The 23597-nt window shown below is 31.6% G+C and overlaps 5 protein-coding genes across 5 annotated transcripts in view; 3 read left to right on the top strand and 2 right to left on the bottom strand.

Moving 5' to 3' along the window:
• Window positions 1-8012: 8012 nt before the first annotated feature.
• HELRODRAFT_185265 (hypothetical protein) lies at window positions 8013-9589 on the bottom strand (the record flags this gene model as incomplete). The annotated part of the gene is made up of 5 exons (XM_009012721.1): window positions 9165-9589; window positions 8872-9007; window positions 8580-8678; window positions 8193-8400; window positions 8013-8076 (listed from the first exon to the last, which is right to left on the bottom strand). Exons 1-5 carry the CDS (start codon window positions 9266-9268, stop codon window positions 8015-8017), a joined length of 609 nt encoding a protein of 202 aa, XP_009010969.1. The 5' UTR covers window positions 9269-9589.
• Window positions 9590-9980: 391 nt separating this feature from the next.
• HELRODRAFT_167191 (hypothetical protein) lies at window positions 9981-12742 on the top strand (the record flags this gene model as incomplete). The annotated part of the gene is made up of 7 exons (XM_009012720.1): window positions 9981-10218; window positions 10552-10757; window positions 10874-10963; window positions 11089-11328; window positions 11601-11649; window positions 11885-12075; window positions 12728-12742. The coding sequence occupies 7 exons, from the start codon at window positions 9981-9983 to the stop codon at window positions 12740-12742; spliced, it is 1029 nt and encodes a 342-aa protein (XP_009010968.1).
• Window positions 12743-13587: 845 nt separating this feature from the next.
• HELRODRAFT_167190 (hypothetical protein) lies at window positions 13588-17573 on the bottom strand (the record flags this gene model as incomplete). The annotated part of the gene is made up of 3 exons (XM_009012719.1): window positions 13588-16148; window positions 16256-16553; window positions 17520-17573. The coding sequence occupies 3 exons, from the start codon at window positions 17571-17573 to the stop codon at window positions 13588-13590; spliced, it is 2913 nt and encodes a 970-aa protein (XP_009010967.1).
• Window positions 17574-18447: 874 nt separating this feature from the next.
• HELRODRAFT_167189 (hypothetical protein) lies at window positions 18448-20681 on the top strand (the record flags this gene model as incomplete). The annotated part of the gene is made up of 2 exons (XM_009012718.1): window positions 18448-18913; window positions 18994-20681. The coding sequence occupies 2 exons, from the start codon at window positions 18448-18450 to the stop codon at window positions 20679-20681; spliced, it is 2154 nt and encodes a 717-aa protein (XP_009010966.1).
• A 1452-nt stretch (window positions 20682-22133) lies between these two features.
• Window positions 22134-23597, top strand: part of HELRODRAFT_190138 (hypothetical protein) — a gene marked incomplete at its 3' end in the record, with an annotated part of 2624 nt that continues 1160 nt past the window's right edge. The window contains exons 1-4 of the mRNA XM_009012717.1: window positions 22134-22305; window positions 22644-22707; window positions 22963-23004; window positions 23190-23373. Coding sequence (XP_009010965.1) covers window positions 22191-22305; window positions 22644-22707; window positions 22963-23004; window positions 23190-23373 — 405 coding nt within the window. The remainder of the gene's footprint in view (window positions 22306-22643; window positions 22708-22962; window positions 23005-23189; window positions 23374-23597) is intronic.

Here is a 23597-nt window from a genome sequence, read left to right as displayed (position 1 = left end):
ATGTATGTATGTATGTATGTATGTATGTATGTATGTATGTATGTATGTATGTATGTATGTATGTATGTATGTATGTATGTATGTATGTATGTATGTATGTATGTATGTATGTATGTATGTATGTATGTATGTATGTATGTATGTATGTATGTATGTATGTATGTATGTATGTATGTATTTATGTATGTATGTATGTATGTGTGTATGTATGTATGAATGTATGCATGCATGCAACATACAAAGTGTAAGAAATGTAAAATAAACTTGTAAAAAACATGTGGGAGCGCGTCAAACATATGCAAAAACACGTGTGGGAAGTATGCGGAAACACGTTGAAAATCCTATGAAACAAGTTAATCGCCAAGCATGCACTCTGCATCCATCTTAAAAACCAAAAATAGGCTGACGTCTTAGGTTCAGGAAGATAAAAATCCAGAACATGTGCACCAACTTATCTATCAATCTCTATATAACTATGTCATTACCGCGATCATTCTTTATCTTTTCTCTTCTCAGTCCATCTCTTTATCCATTTTTTCATCATTTTCATTTCATTTTGTTTTTTTTATATATAAAACAAATGGCAAAACTATAAAAAAAACATTATATCTTTATCTTAGTTTCTTAGATATTCCAAAAAATTTGTTTAACTGCGCACCGCTCTTATAACATTGAAGTATTTATGTATTCACGACAATATTATTATATATGTACAGGCATACATACACACGCAGACATACAAACACACGCAGACATACAAACACACGCACGCAGGCACACAAACACACACACACATCCATCTTTTTGTCTACACGTCTGTTTGGCAGCTAGACAATGAATTATTGATAGTTCTCTGAGAAGATTCTTGTTGACGTATTAAATTATTACGAAGGGTTGTTTTCAAAATGCTTCTGTATCAGCTTTTCTATTTTATGTATCTGTCGTTTGTATGTATGGTTTTGTATTTGGTTCTGTGTGTATGTATAATGTTTTGTTTGTATGTGTGTTTGTTCATTTGTTTTGTTTGATTGTATGTCGCCGTATGATCTTTTTTTCACGTACGGTTTTTTTATATACATTTGTATGTATGTAGGTATATGTATGTATGTATGTATGTATGTTTTTGTTTGCTTGTTCGTATGTTCATTTGATACAAACAAAATTTCATCAAAATCAAATACGCGTTTCGTAAATACACTAGCAACTGGAATCATTCTCTTTCGTTATTTGAGTCTCCAGTAAGATAGAGTGTCGCTTGATTTATTAAGATTGGCATTTATATAGCGCCCAGTTTGACACGAGCTCAGCAGACGAGTGACAGTGTGGTAGTTAGTTACACATTATCTCCCGGGAAATCTAAATCTTTTGTGTTTCATTATGTAGCGGAGATTTTTTGTTTCAATTTCATTTGTCTGTCTCTCTCGTTGTTGACGCTGATGTGTTTTTTTTTTGGAAAGGTTTGCAAGGGATTTGCTGGACGAATGTGTTTGTTTGTGTGAGTGTGTGCAGATGTGTGTACGTGTTTGAATGTGCGTGTTTAAATGTGCGTGCTTGAATGTGCCTGTGCGCCTGTGTTGTCTAGTTATGTTCGACTTTATATAACATATTTTTCAAACTTTTTTATTTTTTTGGCTGGCTGAGATTATAATAAACGAATGGAATAATATCATGATATGAATTTAAATCCTTTTTCTATTTGTTATGTCCTCTCTCTCTCTCTCTCTCTCTCTCTCTCTCTCTCTTTCTCTCTCTTTCTTCCTCTTTCTCTCTCTTTCTCTCTCTTTTTCTCACAATTCTTTGTCGGTGCTTTTTTAGTCTTGTCTTTGTATCTTTTTCATTCATTTAACTTAACAAAGTTACCCTACATAATTCATCATTTCAGATGTCAAAATGACCATATACCTACATAAAACACCATACACACATACTTACACACACATACATACACACATACATACTTACTGGCTTTTGAATGATTGATAGCCTGATTCATAGATGGATAATATGATTGGTGGGTTGACTGATTGTGTGATTGGTTTTTTGGTTGATAGATTGATTCACTGTGTGAGTGTGTGTGTGTGTGTGTGTGTGTGTGTGTGCGTGTGTGCGTGTGTGTGTGTGTGTGTGTGTGTGTGTGTGTGTCTAAATTCTTTTCTTTATTAGCTAATTGATCGTTTTTTTTTTGTTTCCTTCTTGTTCCCCACTCCCATATTTACTAATTACATAATGCATGTCACAGTCAACAAACAACTCGAGTCTTGTCTGTTTGTATGTTTTTTGTATGTGTGTGTGTGATGTGTGTGTGTGTGTGCGTGTGTGGTGTGTGTTGGGTGTTGTGTTGGGTAAGACGGAAAACAACACTGAAGACTTGAACAAGTGAAACGTAATAACACTCCGCTGTTGTGTTGGCAGTTACTAGGAGACTAAAAAAAAGAAGTCATCTCGCAAGAAAAACACAAAATTAAATATTTAAAATAATAATAAAATTAATTATACAAAATTATATTAATAATAATAACCAACAACAACAATAATAATAATATAATAAGAAGAAGAAGATAGGAAGAAAGAATTATACTGATAATAATAATCTGCGAAAGACAGACAGTGTTTGCATTGTTGAGTTTCTCTATGGAAGAAAAAAAAACGAAACTCTCATATTTCTCCCAAAAAACCAAGAGTAAACAAAAATTACATACACACAAACTCACACATACACACACACACACACACACACACGTACATACACACACACACAAAGAAATATGCATTAACACACACTTAAACATACACACACACACTCACTCACACATACACACACATACGTACATACACACATACATACATACACACACAAACAAATATACATAAACACACTCATAAAAATGCACACATGTAAACATACACACACACATACACATTCACACACACTTACAGACACACACACACACTTATAGACACACACAGACATACTCATACATACATACAAACACACAAACAAATATACCTAAACACACACATAAACATACAGACACACACGTAAACATACAAACACATACATACAAGATAACCCTTTATAAATTTTTCATTGATATTAAAATTTGTATTTAATTTTTGTTCCAACTTGCATGACAGGCGGCCTGGAATGAAATTATCAAAAGGAAAGTAATAGCGATGACGATGAGGATGATCATATACACACGTACATACAAACACATACACACATATATACAAACACACATACAAACGAACAAACAAACAGTTTACACACATGTGTTTTTTATGTTGAAAAAAAAACAAACAGAAAAAAAAAATTTTTATTGGATTATAATTAGATTTTATTGCTTTTGTTGTTGTGTTTTTGACATTGACATATAAACATACATACAAACATACATGTAAACATATATACACGCAAACATACATACACACAAACATACGTACATCATATTTAGACACGCATAAAATATTATGAACATATGTACTGCTAGTGTAGCGGTAAATAAGAATTGTCGACTTGTTCTGAAAGCTTTTTTTAAAATCTACGTGTTAATATATGTATGTGATTGTATGTATGTATGTAAGTATGTATGTATGTATGTGATTGTATGTATGTATGTTGTTATGCATATATGCATGTATGTTTGTTTATTTGTATGTATGTAGGTATTACAAACATACATTCGAACATACATACAAACATACATACGAACATACTAACAAACATACTTAAACACATACAATGTTTATGCAAAACCATACAAAACAATTTTTAAACTTTTATGAGCGAACGATGCATTATTTATATTTAACACCTATCAAAGTTTTTTTTAGACTTTCTTGCACATAGAGAGCTTAGAAAAAAAATTATGAATGATGAACGAGAATTTTGTTTTGTATGTTTGTGTACATGCATGCATGTAGGTATGTTTGTATGTATGTATGTGTGTGTGTGTGTATGTGTGTATCTGGTGTATTTTATAACTGCGCGTTCGTTATAGTGAGAGGATTTTGGAATTCCGCAGTTTGTCATTTGTTGCTTAATCTTATAGAGCCCACTGTGGACCGTATGAATGAATGAATGAACGAACGAACTAACAAACGAACGAACGAATGAATGAACGATTGAATGAACGATTGAATGAATGAAATGAACTTTTTTTGAGTTTGTAGAGGCATTGTGATATAGATGCACCTCCAGAGGTTTCTCGATATTTTTACTGAATCTTTTTTTTTTCATTTATTCATTCGTTTATTTTTTTATTAATTATTTACCATCACAATAACATTATCACCATTACTACAACAATATCGTCATCATGACATCATCATCATGACATCATCATCATGACATCATCATCATCATCTTTATCATCATCATCATCTTTATCATCATCGTCGTCGTCATCGTAGCCACACTACCATCATCATCATAATTTTAGCATCGTCATCATCGTTATCATCATCATTTTCATCGTCATCTTCATCATCATCATCATCGTCGTCGTCATCATCATCAGCATAGCTCAGACGTCAGTACCTTCTTTTGATTACAAAATAAATAATAGAAGAAATCTTGCAAGATCTCATTGAACTTCTTTTGGCTTTTCAAGGAAACGTCATCATCACCATCACCATCATTACCATCACCATCATCATTATAATTATCATCATTACCAGCACTGTCACCATCATCACCCTCACCAACGGCATTTTCGTTATGTCTGAAAATTTTTTTAACAGCGTTTCAACATTTCTTTTTTTAAATACAAGCGAAAATTAAACCATCAATAATGCAAGGAGCTGTCTGAGAATAATTAAAAAATAATAATAATAATAAATGATTATAATAATAAAATGATAATAATAACATAAATAATTTAATAATTTATTTTGTAATCAATGAATAAAAATTATTCTCTACATGGATTTATTTATTTATTTCTTCAAAAACACAAAAAGTAAACAGAAAGATACTTGTAATAGTGCCTTAACTAAAAATTGTCAAGAAATCCAAAAAAAAATTTGTTTGTGTGTGTGTGTGTGTGTGTGTGTGTGAAAAATCCGTTGAGCCAAATCATCGAAAAGTCCTCAGAGAAGGAATCCCCTTCGTCAAATGTTTCGGCCCTTACTTAACAACCTCCTTACATCCTCGTTGATCACTCGAACGCTTCACGATGGCTGCTGATCTTCCAGCGGTATTGATCTGTTTGCCATACGAAGTCGTCTCACTGTAGCCATGGCTTGCTAATTCAGACGACTTTCCTATTTATTTCTATCCAGCCACAACCAACACAAAGCTTGCTCAGCGCTACTAATAACTTTCTTCAGGCATGAGGTACGCTTCTTGCCTGACAGTCCCAACTCTTTGAAAAGTCATCGACACTCCCACTCTGCCTCTTATGAGCTATATTCAAAATTTCTTTCCAACTAATGTTTTTCTGCAACACTTCTTCCCACGACGAACATCAGCTCCGTTGACTTTGCCGCATTTTTATGTGTGTATGTATGTGTGTGCGTGTACGTGCGCGCGTGTGTGTGTGCGTGCGTGCGTGTGTAGATAGGGTAAATTGATTTTCTATCTGTAATGAGGCACTTGTCGTTCGTTAATGTGGCTAGAAAATTAATTTGCGGCCATTAGTTTTTTTATTATTTTGTTATTGACGTTGTTCTTTGGTATCATTGTTATTATTTTTATTATTATTATCATTATTATTATTGTTGTTGTTGTTATTATTGTCTGATCGCTATCATATTAAATATTTACGAGTGTATAAGCATTGCTAAAACATAGACAGTGAAATAATGTCTACCCAAAACCAAACTATCATCTCATCGTCATTATTTATATTACATTATCATCATCATCAGCAGCAGCAGCAACAACAACAACAACAACAACAAAATGACGTCATCATCGCCATCATGGTCATTAGAAATCGAAAAACATTATACCTTACCGCCAACTATTCTCTTATCTATTTATCCATTTATCATTTCATTCATTCATTTATTTATCCATCTATCTATTTATCCATTTATCTGTTTATCCATTTATTCATCCATCTATCCGGTTATCCTTTTTTCTGTTGGTTCACAATTATTAAAAAATTCATCAAAAATATTACTGTATAAAATTCTACTGCTTAACCTTCGACTTAACGATCTATAAGCAGTAAAAATACCTGTTAAAGTTGCAGCAGTAATAGTAGAAGCAGCAGCTGTAGTAGTAGTGGTATCAGCAGTAGTAGCAGTATTAGTAGTAGTAGTAGCAGCAGTAGTAGTAGCAGTCTTGGTTCAAATTATTATCACAATTATTTTGACGAAAAATCGGATAAATATCTAGAAGAAAAAAAAGAATAACATGAAAGGCAGAACTTGTAAAACTATCAAAAATTAAAATAGTCGACTTGCAGAACATTTGTAAAAAAAATTTATTAAAAACTCAAAAATCAAGTACAAAATTATTTCTCTTAACGTTTATATACAGATACTTTTAAAAGTTTGTGAAATTTATACACACTCAGCTTTATTAAACTTTTGTTTTTCTTTCTTTTCTTTTTTCTTATTTTTTTCACTCCCTCCCTCTTTCTCTTTTTCTCATAATTTTTTAACGAATTTTATTTATTAATTTACGTCAAATGTCAGCAAGCTTGCCATAGGAAGAAAGGATAGTTATTCGCAAAACGTTTGTGGTGGCTCACTCTGGACGAATTCATTTCAATCAACGACTTCCATTATAATAATAAGTAAATAAGTTGGGGAATAGAAAAAAAGGAGAGAGAAAAACTGACTGGCTGGCTGGCTAGATGACTGACTAGCTGGCTGGCTGGCTGGCTAGCTGGCTGGCTGGCGGAGTGACTGACTGACTGATTAAAGAGAGGCTTTAAAACTATAAAATCAATTTGACGTGTTATCGCTTAATATTGTTAATTTGTATTTTGGATAATTTTTCTGTAATTATAAAAACAGTATCAATATTTGTATCCCCTCAACTTCCATACCGAGAGAACAAGATTTTTCAAAATCTGGAAAACTGATAAGCATAAAAAGAAATAGATTGTGAGATAGTTTAATTAAAGAATGTGTGTGTCTAAATGATTGAATGGAATTACTTGGCAATCAAAACTTGTGAATATGTTCTATTTCAATTAAATTTTGAATAAAATATTTTTTAAACTCGCTCGCGTTATTTCATTGAAATCGATATTTGGGATATTTGTTCATAAAGCGAGCAAAATTTTAATACAAAAGCGCTTATAAATCTACGCATATTGGCTCAGCTTGGCTTGGCTTGGAATTGGATGTTAAGCAAAGTGTGGTCTCAAACTATTTTGAATTTTCCCAAAAAAAAATTGAACTGCGTGCGTACGTATGCAGCACTGATTACTGTTGCTTTTATAATGAATTTATATTATATATATATAAAGCAAGCAAAATTTTAATATAAAAGCGCTTATAAATCTATAAATTATTTCGCGTGCTTGCATGCATGCGAGAGAGAATGTGCGTGTGTGTTTGTGTGTGTATGTATGTGTGTTTGTTTGTGTATGTGTGTGTGTTTGTGCGTGTTATATCATGTTATAGATATACATAGGGAGAGAGAAAAGAAAAAGGAGAAAAATTTTGATCAAATCACAACACACCATATAATAAATAACGAATAACACAATATTTTATTACGCAACATCAAAAATAGTACTACACAGTTCCAACGAATATATATATATATATGTGTGTGTGTGTGTGTGTGTGTGTGTGTGCGTGTGTGTGTGTGTACATATATATATGTATTTGTATATTTATTTATTTATATGTTGAAACAGCAAATAAATTAGTTGTAAAACATGACTGTAGAAAGTTGTTGAAAGGCGTGTTTATAAGACAAACATCGTCGTCGTCACCATCATTATCTTCACTGTTATTATTATCATTTTTATTATCATTATTATTATTATCATTATCATCATCATCATTATAACAATCATCTTCTTCTTCATCGTCGTCATCGCAACTACTGATTAATTGACGAAGCCTTGACCTGCTCTTTGACTGCTTTGAGAACCTTACCGTTACCTTTGGTGATGATGATAATGATGATGATGATGATATTAACAATAAAAATAACACAACAACAACACCAACAACATAAACATGTAAAAACAAAAAACAAAGCACAACCAAAAGCGAACCTAAATTATTACTACTACCGCCATCTATTATGACGTCATCTTCAATCTTTTGAAATTTGACGCCGAGATTAGATGAATGTTTAGCTAGGTAGGCCTCCTCTTCGGAACTTAAAGGTTCTTTAAGTTTTTTCAAGGCAGTTAGAACTTCTACTTTTTTATTCCTTGCATCTTCTTGGGAAATTTGATTAATTTTTAAATTTCTTTCGACCTTTAGGTAGAATTTAATTTGATCACAGTTTGTGTTAATTAAAATTTTTTGTATAAGTATAAGAAATTTATCTGTGTTTGTTTGAATGAATGTATTGTATGTATGCGCGTGTTTGCACATGATTTTTGTATGTATATAATGGGTATTTAAGTTTGCATACAAATTAATACAAAAAACACCTGTTGAAGGCATTCCCTCAATTGATTAGGTTGCTTCTTGGCAAACATCTTGATAACCTCTGGTGTTTTGAAGGCTTGGCTTATGGCTGCTTGAATGGCCTTATGTATAATTTTTTTATTAAAAAAAAAATATAAAAATTCTGAAAAGTCACATGGAAGATGCTGACTATGATGGTGATGATGATGAAAATGATGATGATGATGATGATGACAGTGATGGTGATGATGATGAAAATGATGATGATGATGATGACAGTGATGGTGATGATGAGGAGGATGACGACTAACTGACCAACTGCATGTTGTTCAGATCATCAACGAGACTCAAGTTCCCTTCCTTCATTTTTGTGAGTGACAGATTGAACTCACTCAACTGTTCCATCGTATCATTCTTCATTTCCTCATACTCACAGGGGTCCAGATCATTTCTAAATATATTTTTAATAAAATTATTAATGACAATAATAATAATAATATATTTTCAAGGGATAACATAACTTGGCAATCTATATTTAACAAGTAAGATAAAAAAAACCAACCATTAATAATTCTAATTTAATCACTAATTACACTATTTTCACTAACTTAGACTGTTCAATATCGGCCAGTTGTTCCATCAATCTGTCCAACTGGTCTTCCATGTTTTGTTTTAGTGTTGAAGTTTCTAACTGTCCTCTCGAAGATGCCATTTTTTAAATTACTTAATTTTATTGATAGATTTCAATAGCAACTCTTTTGGTTTAGTTAGTAACTTTAATTTAAGATTAGATTAGATTAGTGAAGATGGCGATTGAAGCTGATGATGAACAGAACTTGAAAAAAACAGAAATTTGCAAATCAAACCAACGGTGTTAATGTGATTATTAAAAAAATTAAAAAAGATTTTGCTAAAAAATTAATTTATTCATTTATTTACAACTTTTTTTTATCAAATATTTCATTTTTAATGATGTTTTAACACTAATTTTGAAATATTTAACTCGGAACATTTAAAATTTAAAAAGACCGACTAAAAGTGAATCTAAGTAATTAAACAACAAAAGCTGCGTTCTGTTTTAACTTAAAAATATTAGCAAAATAATTTAATCTAATGAGTAGACGGTAAGAAATCACACGAGATCGGCTAATATTTTTACGATTTTTAGTATAAATTTGTTACTAAAATATTATTTCAAACAAGTAAATTCATTGTTTTGCCTATTTTTTGGGGGATTTTTATACATTTTATTAATATATTATTCATTATTGGAAAAAAAAACACTGTAAGATAAATTTTAACAACCTAACAGTAGTAACAAGTAAAAAATTAGATTAAAAATATAAACACTCGATTAAAACAATTAAAATAATAAAAATTAAATAGTTTAATAATTTTTTTTATTATATATAAATCGTAAAATAATGCAAGAATCCATAGTTCGTTACGATTTAGTAACATTTAAAAATCTTAAAAATAAGTATGTGACGGATTGCAAGTTGGAAGTTGAATTAGTGATAGATCCGGCATTTACGGCTTCCCTCACTGACTGGGTTGGCCTGTTCAAAGTTGGCTGGCTCCAATCAGATGAAAGAATTCTGGCAAAGTATGTCAAGGAACTGAATCCTGATAGCAAGGAGAGCTTCATTTTTCAGCTTGATGGTGATTTTACTTAATAATATAATTTATAACTAATTAGTGAATATTTTGTTTCGTTTTAACATAGTTTTTCTTATTTGAGTCATTTTATTCATGAGTTGACATTGGGACAAAACACAAAATGTCATATATAATTAAATTAATTAAATCATCTGAAAAAATTATGTGGTCTCTATTATAAATAAAATAAATATAAAACCAATCATCTGACTAAATATGGGACCAACTATCCAAATACATATGGATCAGCCATCTAAATACATATAAATTACCATTTTATATATTATAATTATTATATTATAATATAATACATAATTTTTTTAATTATACCATCAGTTGAAAAACTCGAAGTGGATGAGACAGAATTTTATCATTTCTGTTATGTGACATCAGACGATAGATTAGCTGGCATTAGTAAAGTTTTCCAGTTCATAGTTGATGATTTTGAAGTCATTGATGACACTTCTATGCTAACAGTTCCCAACGAAAGTCGATGTAGTCTGGTTGATATGAAAAGTGTTGATGTTGTTAAAAGCCTAAATGTTTGTAGATTTTAAATGTGTTTGTTTTTATTTATTTATTAATTTAATTATTGTACAACTCTTTATTATTTTAAAAATATTTTTATCAGTAAATCCTCATTTTTTTACTCCCCTAGATCCAAGGTGATTCTTCACTGACAACAAAATTTAAAGAGTTGGAGTGTGAGAATGATAAACTAAAGTCTCAAGTTGATGAATTGCTTTCAGTTAGTAATATTAAATTAACATGAAATTATCATTTAATTAACATTAAATAAACTAAAAGTCTGTATTTTACATTATATTTTTTAATAAAATGCACCTTAATCACTTTTAAAAAATTATTTTTCAGGAAAAATTTGTGTTAGAAGAAGAAGTAAAGTTATTAAAAGAACAACAACCACTCCCGGACAACAACAACAACTCACAAAATGACATCATCAACAGCAGCAACAACAACAACAGCACAAGTATTGAAATAGTTGAAAAGTTGCAAAGAGATAATGAAAAATTGAGTGAGAGATTGAGAGAACTGGAGATTGAAAATAAAAGAATAAAGTTAGATTCTACTAGGAGTGTCTTACCACATCAGGTACAAACTCATGTTTCTGTATGTATTTGTATATTTTTGTATTTGCTCGTCTGTGTTTTGTATTTGGTTGTATCTGTTTGTATAGATTGCATGCGAATACAGAAATGCTTTACTAGTCAATAATTTATCTAGTAATAATAAAGTATCATGATATAACTAAATTAAATCGAACTAACAGCTATCTATGAATGAAAACGACTAATTAATTGATTAATCGATTGATTAATGAATATTTTATTTGATTGAATTTTATTTTTTCATTATACTTTTAGGAAGAAGTACGAGCAACAGCTCCAAGATCGTTTTCATTCATGGATAGTTGTTAGTTCAAGTTAATTTAATTATATCATGATACTTTATTTAATTATATCATGATAATTTATTTAATTATATCACATTAAATATATCATTTTTCAGTTATTCTATCTAAAACTGTATCATCTTGACGACACGCAAATTTTTAATGAATTTCAATTCCTTTTTAGCTGTTCAAATTTTCTGTCAACATCTATTACACAATTTCTTGTAAAATCGCAAAAAAAACTTCAATTTTCAGATTTCACTGACAATAATGACAACAACGGCATCCTTAATTTCGAGGCACAGCAAAACATCAATAACATCAACAACAACGCAATGATTCCACCAACATCGGCGGAGATAGCTAGGCCTATTGGTTTCAGTTTTCCTAATAGTGAATACATCAATAACAACTTTCCTGCTTACAATAATAACATCAACGTGCAGGTTGTTATTGATGTTATTGTTATCATTTATTGTTATTATTATTTTTTTAGTCTTTTGGCTGAGTTTTAAACGTTTTTGTGTGTGGGGAGTTTTTAATTTATAACTTTTTCAAGAGCAACTAACTTGAAGAGAGCTATACAGGATAACGTAATATAAAATCATGTTATGAAAATTGTTATCTGGTAAATTTGTTGTCAAAAATTTAATAAACTTAATTTAATAAAATACTTAACCAATACATAATGAACATTACTTTCACAGTACCATCAGCAGCAGTTGCTACAACAACAGCAGCAGCAGAACTTCTATCAACCACAACCAACTTTGTATCCCAATCCATATCATGGTTACAGGCCTTCATAACGTGAATCATTTCTCTCTCTCTCTCTCTCTCTCTCTCTCTCTCTCTCTCTCTCTCTCTCTCTCTCTCTCTTTCTCTCATACTTTCTGTTTTTTAACTTATTTCACATACCTTGTCTCTCACTTCTGATCTTTCTTTCAATTTTTTATGTTATCCATTTTTTGTCTATTTTCTCTACTCTCTCTTCTTTTTCTCTCTAAATATAATTCTTCGTATCTCTAAATATATCTTTCTCCATTTATACTCAAGCGTATTCATAATTGTTACTAAAACGACTTTGCCAACTTTTAGACTTATGTACATTGATAAATTAATAAATATTTAACTATTTTATTCGGCTACTGTTTTCATTTCTTTGCAATTCATCGTGATTGTATGTATATTTAAAAATCTGATGAACATTTCAAACAATAATATAAATAAAAATAATTATTATTATTATTGGTTATTGAAATTATTATTAAAAATTATAAATTATTATTATTGGTTATTGAAATCATTATTAAAAATTATGATTTTGAAAATTTAAATTGAATTTGAAAATAATTTCATTATCTATCTGGCACATGAGTGAAACATTATATATGTGTTAGAGCGTATTTTGTATGTATATATACATAAATTGAATTGATATTTTTTATCTGGCGGTTAGCCAAACCTTAAAAAGTTATTTTATTTTGTTAAAGATGAAACTAAGTTATGAATAAACATGTAAAAACGTCTGATATATATATATGTGTGTGTGTGTGTAAAAAAAGCTTTCATTTTGGACATTTAAATCATCTGTATGATTCATTTTATTTACATTTCACTTATTTACAATCAGATTTTATTTAAAAATGGAATTTTTTTAATGATTTAAACCCCAGATTAATAAAAAAAATATTTTTAATATTATTATTAATTGGTTCATTGATTTTAAAAAAAAGAAACTCGCAAAGCACATTCCATAAAACAACAGAAATAAAACACACACACACACACATATATATATATATATATATATATATATAGTATAATAAACAAAACAATCCCGATGTATAATACTTGAAATATAACAACGTATAATATACTCATGTATTCAACAAATCTACACCAACACTCAATGTATTTGAGTTACAATTACAGACACACGCGCAAATGTTATGATGTTAACTAGATAGCAAGGGTCTATTGCAAGACGTTGAGCCTTCGAAATTCGTACATATCATCTCCTCTTCTTCCTCTATCTGAGTGCCAGTGTTAATTTTTTTAAGTCTTTCGTCGTCCTGAGAATTCCTCGAGTCCAGCACCGCGAAATTAGTTCTAAAATATTTCACGACTAAACAAAAAACTGGCAGATATATAGAAGAAATTACTAGAAAAATCATCAGCGCTGTTATCAAATAACCAGGCTCCAATCGGACGGGAAGGTATCGCAGGTTCGTGGCGACAAAAATCTCGGCGAAATATTGAGTTGGGTCTTGCACTAAGTCGACAGCATGTGAAAGAGCGAATTTGTTGAAGTAATTTGTAGCAGACGGATTTAAAACGGACATGAAAAGCGCGAGTAATGAGAATAAAATGATTAGGACGTAAGAGGATATAGCATGATAAAAGTTCGACGCAATGAACATAGCAAATGCACACGCTAACGAGCCAAGAAGTCCTGAAATCATTATGAACAACTCCGGCAACTTGCTTGCCGAAAATAAATAATACAAACACCTACCGATAAAGAAGGACAGCCAAAATAGAAAACTAAAAAATAACCACAGCGTTATATTTGAATTTAACTCAGTAGAATCAAAATAACCTATCATGAAGGGCATAAAACCAGCTAAAACAACCTCACATAGCGATATAATACCAATGAAAAAACGCGCTCCGCCACAGACAACGTAGGATTTATATCTCAAGCAGTTGTCTGCACGCTGCTTAGCTTTCTGCTCGACTTTTGTGTAATTTTTAACGTTCGTATAGTTGACAAATAGCTTGTAGGTAGCGAATAACGACAAAGATGTTATCACTATTATAACTGATCCTATCAAAAATCCTGTGAAATGATACCCAGTATATACGCAAATAATTTTGACAAAAGATTTTAGGTTTTCTAGGTACAAAACATCCCAATGAAAATTACTTTTATTATTATTATTATCGTTGTTACTATTGTTGCTACTTTTGTTACTAGAAACTTTGTGATTAATGTTTAAATTGGAGATAGTATTTTTTAGATTTATAACTTTAACCATCGGAGTGGATGTTTCATGTTCAATGCTACCTTGAATAACTCCAAAACTAGTAGCAGTAATAGCAGTAATAGCAGTAGTAGCAGTAGGAGTAGTAGCAGTAGGAGTAGTAGTAGTAGATGTAGTAACGGTGGCAGCAGTAGCAGCTTTTGAGGTAGCAATCACTTCCTCAACGTCAGACTTTTTTCGAGAGGAACTTGTTACCTGTTTGGCTGTTGTGGTTGTTGTAGGTGACTTAGGTGCAGAAGCGAGAGTAACGAAAGTTAAATTGTTAGCAGTAGTAGTAGAAGTAGTAGCTGTAGTAGTAGAAGTAGTAGCAGTAGTAGTAGTAGCTGTAGTAGTAGAAGTAGTAGCAGTTGTAGTAGAAGTAGTAGCAGTACTAGTAGAAGTCGTAGCAGTTGTAGTAGAGGTAACATTGTTTAAATGATTGATTGTAGCATTATTACTAAAATTTCTTGTATTGTCTGGAAATCTAAGAGATGAGATTTTTGATGGAGACGATGACGATGCTGAGATAACCAATGAACTTCCATTATTACTTTTTGTAGTAGTAGTAGTAATAGAAGCAACATTAGTAGTAGAAGTATTATTAGCAGCAGCTGTAGTAGCATTAGAAATAGTAGCACGAGTAGTAGTAGTAGTAGTAGAAGTGGGAGGAGTTAAACCAGATTCAATGTCATTCAATTTTGTATCCAAAGGATTTTTAAATAAATTATTTTTAAGTTTGGAATTTATAGCATGCCCAGAAGCAAATTCCTTGTGGTGATTCTTACTGTTGCCATTTAAAACCAGCGGTCGTGTGGGGACGGGAGTCATACTGTTAGGGATTGGTTGGGATAAATTAGTAATTAGGGATTGATTAGTGATTAGTGAAGAATTTATATTGGCAATCTTCTGTGACTCTGTAACACTGGTTGAGGCATTAGTTGTCATTAATGTAGATGTCATCATTGTGGATGATGATGTTGGCTGGTTGAGAACGTTAGTACTGGCTGTTGATGCGTTGGTTACTACATACGGTGATGGTTGTACTGTTGGTGGTGATGATGACAACGATGATGATGGTAATGGTAATAGTGATGATGACGTTGTTGCTGATGAGGTTGAAACAGACTGCTCTGATAACGGTGTTGATGAAATAAGTTCTGTCAATGAAGTTTCTAATGTAGGTGACAAAGATGTCAATGACGGCGACGTCGATTTGGAGCCATCGCTGAAATTCAAAGATGGCATCATACTTCCCACGCTCACATCTTCCACAGCTCGCACATGTCGACTGACCATTGTAATGTTAGATTTCAACACATTTGAAGTAACATACAAAGTGGATGCATCATCATTAATGACCGTCCTACTGACAGGAAACATGAGAATTAGCAGTGTACCAAGAACACATCCAAGAGCCCAGGACATGTAAGTGAAGCTAGCATGATTTCTCGGAGGGCTTGATCCATACATTGACTTAGACAAATTTTGGAGACCTAGTTCAAAAGCAATGAGATGCTAAACTTAGACAAACATTTTTTAATATTTAAAAAATATCACAATTATTAAATTATAAAATATAAATAAAATAAGATAGAATCACTTGTTCTAGTGACAGAAGCACTCAATCCCTGAGTAACAAGGACAATCAACATCATATTGAAATCAGTGCAGAACGATATGGCTCCAACTGAGAAAGCCAAAATCAAGAGCGCAAGAGTCATCCAAAGCATGGTGTTCGATTTCGGTATGATGTACAAACCCATGTAGTAGCCAATTATGGCACCTAATCCCCGGCCAAAAAACACTGACCATATTTCCGTAAAATTATTGTCAGTGCCTAACTGTCCAAAAAATAATTTCTGGAAGATAGTCGGGCCCACCAGAATAAATGAGAATCCCTGTTTTCAATAGAAATTTCATGATTAATTTTGTGTCAGCAGAACTGAAGCATTCAATAAGTTTGAAAAAACTGTTCATATTTTTAAAATATCAACACAACAAATTTGAAATAAAAATTTAATTTAATTATTAAATAATTATCAATTTCTGTATAGGATGTCAGAAATGGGTGCATAAGAGATGTAGTGGTGTGAGGGGGGCACTGAAAAAGGTGGAAGGCACGTTCAAATGTAAGAAATGTGTTCACGGTGTGATTAATAGGACGGACGCAAGGACGGGGTTGAGCGGTGGTATTGAAAGAGTGGAAAGCTTTGTTTACTTAGGGGATAAGCTGAACGCGGATGGAGGATGTTTGAGCGCAGTTACGGCTAGAGTTCGTGTGGGATGGATGAAATTTAGGGAACTGGGTGGGGTATTGTGTGGAAAGAAATGGTCAGTGAAGATGAAAGGGAGGGTATATAAAGCATGTGTGAGAGCAGCGATGGTATATGGTGGTGAAACTTGGGTGTTGAGGAGAGAGGAGGAAAGTGTACTGCAGAGGGCTGAAAGAGCTATGGTGAGGATGATGTGTGGGGTTAAAGTGAAGGATAGGAGGAGTAGTACAGAGCTGATGTCAATGATGGGACTGAATGAGGACATTGTGACATTGATAGGGAGATCGAGATTGCGGTGGTATGGACATGTGTTGAGAAGGGATGAAAGGGTCAGGATTAGGCGAGCGTTGGAGTTCGAGGTTGAAGGAGTGGTAGGAAGGGGTCGTCCTTGATTGGGATGGAGAGAGCAGGTGGAGAAGGACAGGGTGAAAGCGGGGTTGCGTGATACTGAGGCGAGTGACAGATGTGGATGGCGTCGAGGGGTATTTCGGTTTCATCATAGGTAGCCAAATGGCAACCCCCAATCTCGGGGAAAATGTCGTCTAAACGTGTGTTGTTGTATTAAATAAAAATATGAATGACTCTACTGACCAGGAACAAAGAGATAGCGAAGAAGCAGATTGGTTTAAATCTGGCATCATCCATTTTCTTCATATTTTTAATTTTTTTTATTATATTCATTTATTAGTTAATTTTTTTAATTTAAAATTAAACAATTAATTTGTAATTTGTATAATTTTCATTTTGCCAATAATTTCAATCAGACACAATCTGATCACAAGGACTTTAAAAGACACGTTTATAAATTTAAAAAACAAAAATTCTATTGGATTGGTTAATATTTTGAAAAGTCAATTTAATAATTATTAAATGAAGTAAAAAATTATCTGACAAATAATAGAATAAGGAATTTAAAAAAATTAATTTAACATTTATTTACGTCAGTGTCAGTGTAGTTACATGCATAAAATTAATATCATTTTGTAGCGCCTCATATTTGAAATTTAACCTCACAAGCTACATGGCTTATAAACTTGGTTGTAAAATATAGTTAAATCACAGATAAGATTATACTTAACAACTTGATAATATAACACATTTATTATTTTATATATATTACTACCTTAAACAAATTTTTTTGATAAAATCATGTTTTTTTATAAATTCAATCAAGGTGATATGGTTGCTATAAACAACGCCATAGGTAATGTAAATAACACTGTTTTGTTAGCACTAGATACACACAAAAACATGCGTACATATATGCATGCTTACATACAACCCATATACAATACAAACATCTGATAATACATACAAAACAATAAAATGTGTACTTTTGAATGTCAATTCTCAACTATCTTCACTTCAATTGTTGATCAAGTTCACAATATTATGGCGATAATCATTATGGTAATAAAAATTAAAATAATGAAAAAATAATGAATAGTTAAAAATCAAATTTAATTGAGAGATATATGAAAATATAAATCAACGTGGTTAATTTTAGCAACCATTTATAATGGAATGTAACAATGCAGAAAAAAGATATCGTCAGGGACGAAGTGTTGGACCATGTCAAAATAATAACAGGTGGGGTAGCTCTGATTTCGATGGTCAGTTGGTGAAAAGGAGGCCAAGATCAACTGAAAGAGCGGCAAGGAATGATTTCGAATTAGACATGCTAGATAGAAAGTATTCAGAACTGCGTCGGCTTATAATGAAATCTATGACAAATAAGGTTCCTTCTGAAAAATTAGTCGAAACTCTGAAATTAATCTTCCACATGAACAAGAGAAGAGAATTCACGCGAAACAAAATAGCCGCTTTCAGATCTCAAAGTTCTGCTCTTGCGCTACAGGGTGATTGTTTTCAACATTCTTGTAGCCATTCGTCAATGAGAGTGAAGAAGAAAGATCAGAGTGAACAGCACTATGATGTCTCTGATTTTGATAGCAGTAGCAGCTTAAAGGATTCTTTACCATCAAGTAAGTCTGTTCCCAATTGAATTTGATTTAGATGCTTACTAAAAATGAAATATAGTTTCTTTTAAATATATTTTAAACAGTTCATAAAAATGAAGGAATGAAATCTAAGAAAAAGAGTATTTCATCTGCTGAAAGGGGTAACAATAAAACATCTTACACTAAAGATGAACGGAATAACAAATTTGAATCAAGTTCTCAGAACTCAACAAAATCTGATTCTAAAAGTGACGCGTCAACTGAAAGTAGCAAAATGAAAAAGAAGTTAGTTAAAAAAAATAAAGTTTCTTACCAAGATTCTTCAAAATTCTCCTCGAACAAATTAGGATATCGATCAAATTCAAGATCAAAGTCTAGGTCAAAATCCAGGTCAAAATCCCAATCCATACTTGATAACTCGAAGTCAAGATGTTCATCATCGTCGTCGTCGTCGAGATCAACAGCGTCCACAGTTAAGAAGAACAATCTCAATCACTCATTCAGCAGAGAGAGAAAAAGCAGACAGGATTTATTTGACGAAACATATTGTTGGCAGAATTGTAATGAAAAAATTGAGCAGTGGTTGAAAGAGAAGAATAAAGAATTGAAAAGAAAGAGAGAAAAAGAAAAGAAGATAGCGAGAGAAAAGAGGGAGAAAGAAGAGAGAGAGAGATTAGAGTCAGAAGCTAGAAAATCAGCATCGAAAGAAAAGGTTAAAATATGGTTAGAAATGAAAAAACTGGACGAGAAGAAACAAGATAACGTGAAAGTCAGCCATGATCAAATCAATTCAGATAAAAATGAACTCACCAAACATTCAACAAAGGATAAAAATGAAAACGCTTCAAGCAATATAAATCACACAAAGCAAGAAAACAAAAATAATCATTTTGAGAATAAAAGTGCTAAATCTGTGAGCATCAAAAAACCAAAAACTATCGATCAGAAAGCCGAACACGAGAAAAAGCCTGGTACTAATCTATTCAACCCGCCTAAACCATCAACAAAATCGTCAAAAGTTAACTCCAATTTAACGAGCAAATCATCAAATCACGATGCATCGCCGGCCAAACATCTTCACAACAATAAAAAAGACATCCTAAGATCGCCACAAAAAACGATATCCTTCCAAATTGACAAGCAAAAACCATCGCTGACAGATTTTGATGCTCTGGTAACCAAAGAAATGATCCACGCTCCGCAAAATTTATTCAACATCGACATTCAGGATGAAATAAAACCAGTGCACGTAGCGAGACACCATGATCAAACAGTTAAATCTAAAGCAGTCAACGACGTTTCCAATGTTTCTGAATCAAGATCAAGCTCGCGAATGAATGAAAACAAACAGTTAATTGGCTCTAGAGCCATCAAGATGGAAGATTTCGATGAATTGACATCGAGAAGTTATAATTTTGAGAGAAAAAAAGATGGTGGTGGTGCTTATGAGGAAGAGGAAAAACGAAGGGAGAAGTTGGAAGAGAATCTTGAGCAGTTCAAACGTTTGATTATACACGGGAGCATGAACGAAAATGATGATGATAACCACAACGAAGTGGAAGAGCTCCACACTAACAACAGACACGAAAATGTCTACGTCAGCGGTGACAAACGGGATGATCGTCACGTTAAAATTAATATGGACGAATTTAACATCGACCTGACAGATGCAACAAATAGAAAATCTAAAAATAATGAAGAGGAGTTTGATTCGCCACTGCTGGCTAACCCGTGGGCCAACAACATTCAAAGGCCGAAAACTTCAAAGAGACGTGATATATTTGCCGATTGATTCTGTTTAATCAACTTAATCAAACAGAAAAAGTTTAAAATCGTTCCATGAGATTATTATTATATTATTTTATCAAATTTAACTTGAAACTTCTACTGAAAATGCCAAATCTGTCTGATTTAATCTATATAATACCATAAAATTTTTCGCCAAAGAATATTTAAACAGTTTTTTAATTCTTCTGAGTGTAGACACTTTTTTTATAAATCTTTCTTTAGTGATTCTTGAAAACGTTTAAATAATGGTTGTTAATATTTTAACTTGAATTTATAATGTCATTCAATTTTGCTATTGCTTTTATAACTCTTTCAACTTATATGATTTAACAATATATCGCGGCATGAACTTATAAATTCGTTGTCGTCATTACTGTGATACAATTTAATTGGATAGATGACACTGAAATTTTCCTTTGATGTGATCAATAAGATGTCATCATCATGAAATTAAAGTTTTGTAGACAATTTTTAAAATTTGTTGTGTTGATATAGATAGATGAGCGTATAATAAATATGTAAACAAATATTTTTGTTTGTGTTTGTGTGTTGTGTGTGTGTGTGTGTGTGTGTGTGTGTGTGTGTGTGTGTGTGTGTGTGTACTTACACATCTTGTGTAAATAATTAATTATTTTATGTAGTGTAATATAAACAACATAAGCCGTATCAAATGAGTTTGAAGCAAATGAAAAATTTGTAATGTTTCTGGTTCAATTAAAGTAGGATAGTTATGAAAATTTCAAATGGTAAGACGGAGCCAAATTGATCGTATGCTTGCATGTCTGTTTCGTAATGTTTTTGTGGGTGTGTATGTGTGTTTGTGTGGGTGTCTGTCTGTTTGTTTGCGTGTATCTGTTTGCCTGTATGGTATATGTTTGTTGCACAAGTGTTTAAAAACAAAAATATGCAAAATCATGGAAATCTTAATTTTAAATAGGATTAGATGTCTTATTTCTATTATAGCTGTTACCTATAAATTATGCTCTCATTTTAAGTGAAATTTTTAAGGAAAAAAGTGATAGACTATAGGATGATACTACTAGAAAACACTTAGAACCTTTTTTATATGCATTAAGTATTCTAAGTATATGGCCATATATATATATATATATATATATATATATATATATACAACACACGTTTAGACGGCATTTTCCCCGAGATCGGGGGTTGCCGTTTGGCTACCTATGATGAAACCGAAATACCCCTCGACTCCATCCACATCTGTCACTCGCCTCAGTATCACGCAACCCCGCTTTCACCCTGTCCTTCTCCACCTGCTCTCTCCATCCCAATCGCGGACGACCCCTTCCTACCACTCCTATATATATATATATATATATATATATACTCTAAATATGTTATGTTCTACATATATGTATATGTCATTATACCAGAATCAAATACGACATAGTTTTGACGAAACAAAAAAAACTTGCACATCGCTGGTGATTGATTAAAAGTAAACACGAAAAAAATTTTCTAACTTAGATTTAACAAGTGCCTGGGGTGTATGATGAATTCCGATCCGGTGTGCATTCTGCTGGCCTCCACCTGGACAGGAGGCGAAAAATTACTTTTTAGGTACCCTAATAGCGTTAAAAATGCTGAAAGTCGTGACGTTTTAGGTTGGAATTTCAGTTTTTTTTGTGAAAAAATGTAAGAAACATTTAATTTTAATTATTATTAAAATATTATTAAAGTTGAAATTAGATTAACTTTGTTTTATTTCTATTATTATTTTAAAATTTTATTTAATTTATTAAATTGAATTGTTAGTTTTAATTATTTATCCTTATTTCAATCTGATTTTTTTTCTCAATTTAAAACTTTTTTAAATCCTAATTTTTTAAATGATTTTTTAATTTAAATTAATTAATAATTTCTTTGATGACCATTACACATTATCTTCTTTTATCAGTATCTTAAATGAAAATCTATAAAGTTATAAACCAATCAAACACAGCCATCTTATCAAACCATTACTATGCCTTGAAACCGTCTTTAACACCATCATATTCTGTCTGCAAGTAAGTAATAGCAATAACAACAATTATAATAATAAAAATAATAATAAATAAAATTACAATAATAATAATAATAATATGATAATAATAATATGATAATAATAATATTTTGACCACAAATAATAATGATATTATTAGATTAGATTAAAAATTATTAGATTATTAGCCTAATAGGTTACTGCATGAGATTAACTATAATAAAAATAATAATAGTAATTATTGTTAAATAAGTTAATAATATTTTATTATTTTTTTCAGCGAAAGTGGACTATCTAGTATTAAAAATGGAGTTTTGGTTGGGTATGTAAGATGAATATATACTTTTTCTTCATTGTATATATATATATGTGTGTGTGTGTGTGTGTGTGTGTGTATGTGTGTGTTAGTGTGTGTGTGTTAGTGTGTGTATATGTATAATTAAGATTCATTAAATTCATATATAACTATAATTAATAGCAACAGTTATAATAAAAAAATTTATACAGCTTTGAAGACCCAGTGTTAGCAAATCTGCTACTGACTGTGAACACTCACATCTGTACACACAAATACGAGATAAAAATTAACGATGTCTTATTCGTCGGTTACTCCAATAAACTCTGCAAGAAAAAGACTTTGGAGAAGCAAGAAAGTCTATCCATCTACTTTAATGTTGTCTTTGCTCTGAGGGTATAGTTTTTATGAATATTTATTAATATTTATTAATATTTATAAATGTTTATTAATATTTAGCAATATTACCTCTGATTACGGTTAAATATGGGCTGTGATAGAGTTTGCTTTGCTCTGATGTAGTTCATTCTGTGACATTTTGTTTATTTTTGTTATTTATTTTAAAGTTGTTGAAATTTTAGTTAATATTTTTTGATCATTTTTGTTGCTACATATTAGCA

This window comes from Helobdella robusta (genome assembly GCF_000326865.2).
Source record: "Helobdella robusta unplaced genomic scaffold HELROscaffold_11, whole genome shotgun sequence".
Classification (NCBI taxonomy): Eukaryota; Metazoa; Annelida; class Clitellata; order Rhynchobdellida; family Glossiphoniidae; genus Helobdella; species Helobdella robusta.
Note: the sequence above shows the minus strand (reverse complement) of the source record. Positions and strands in the feature narration are given on the sequence as shown.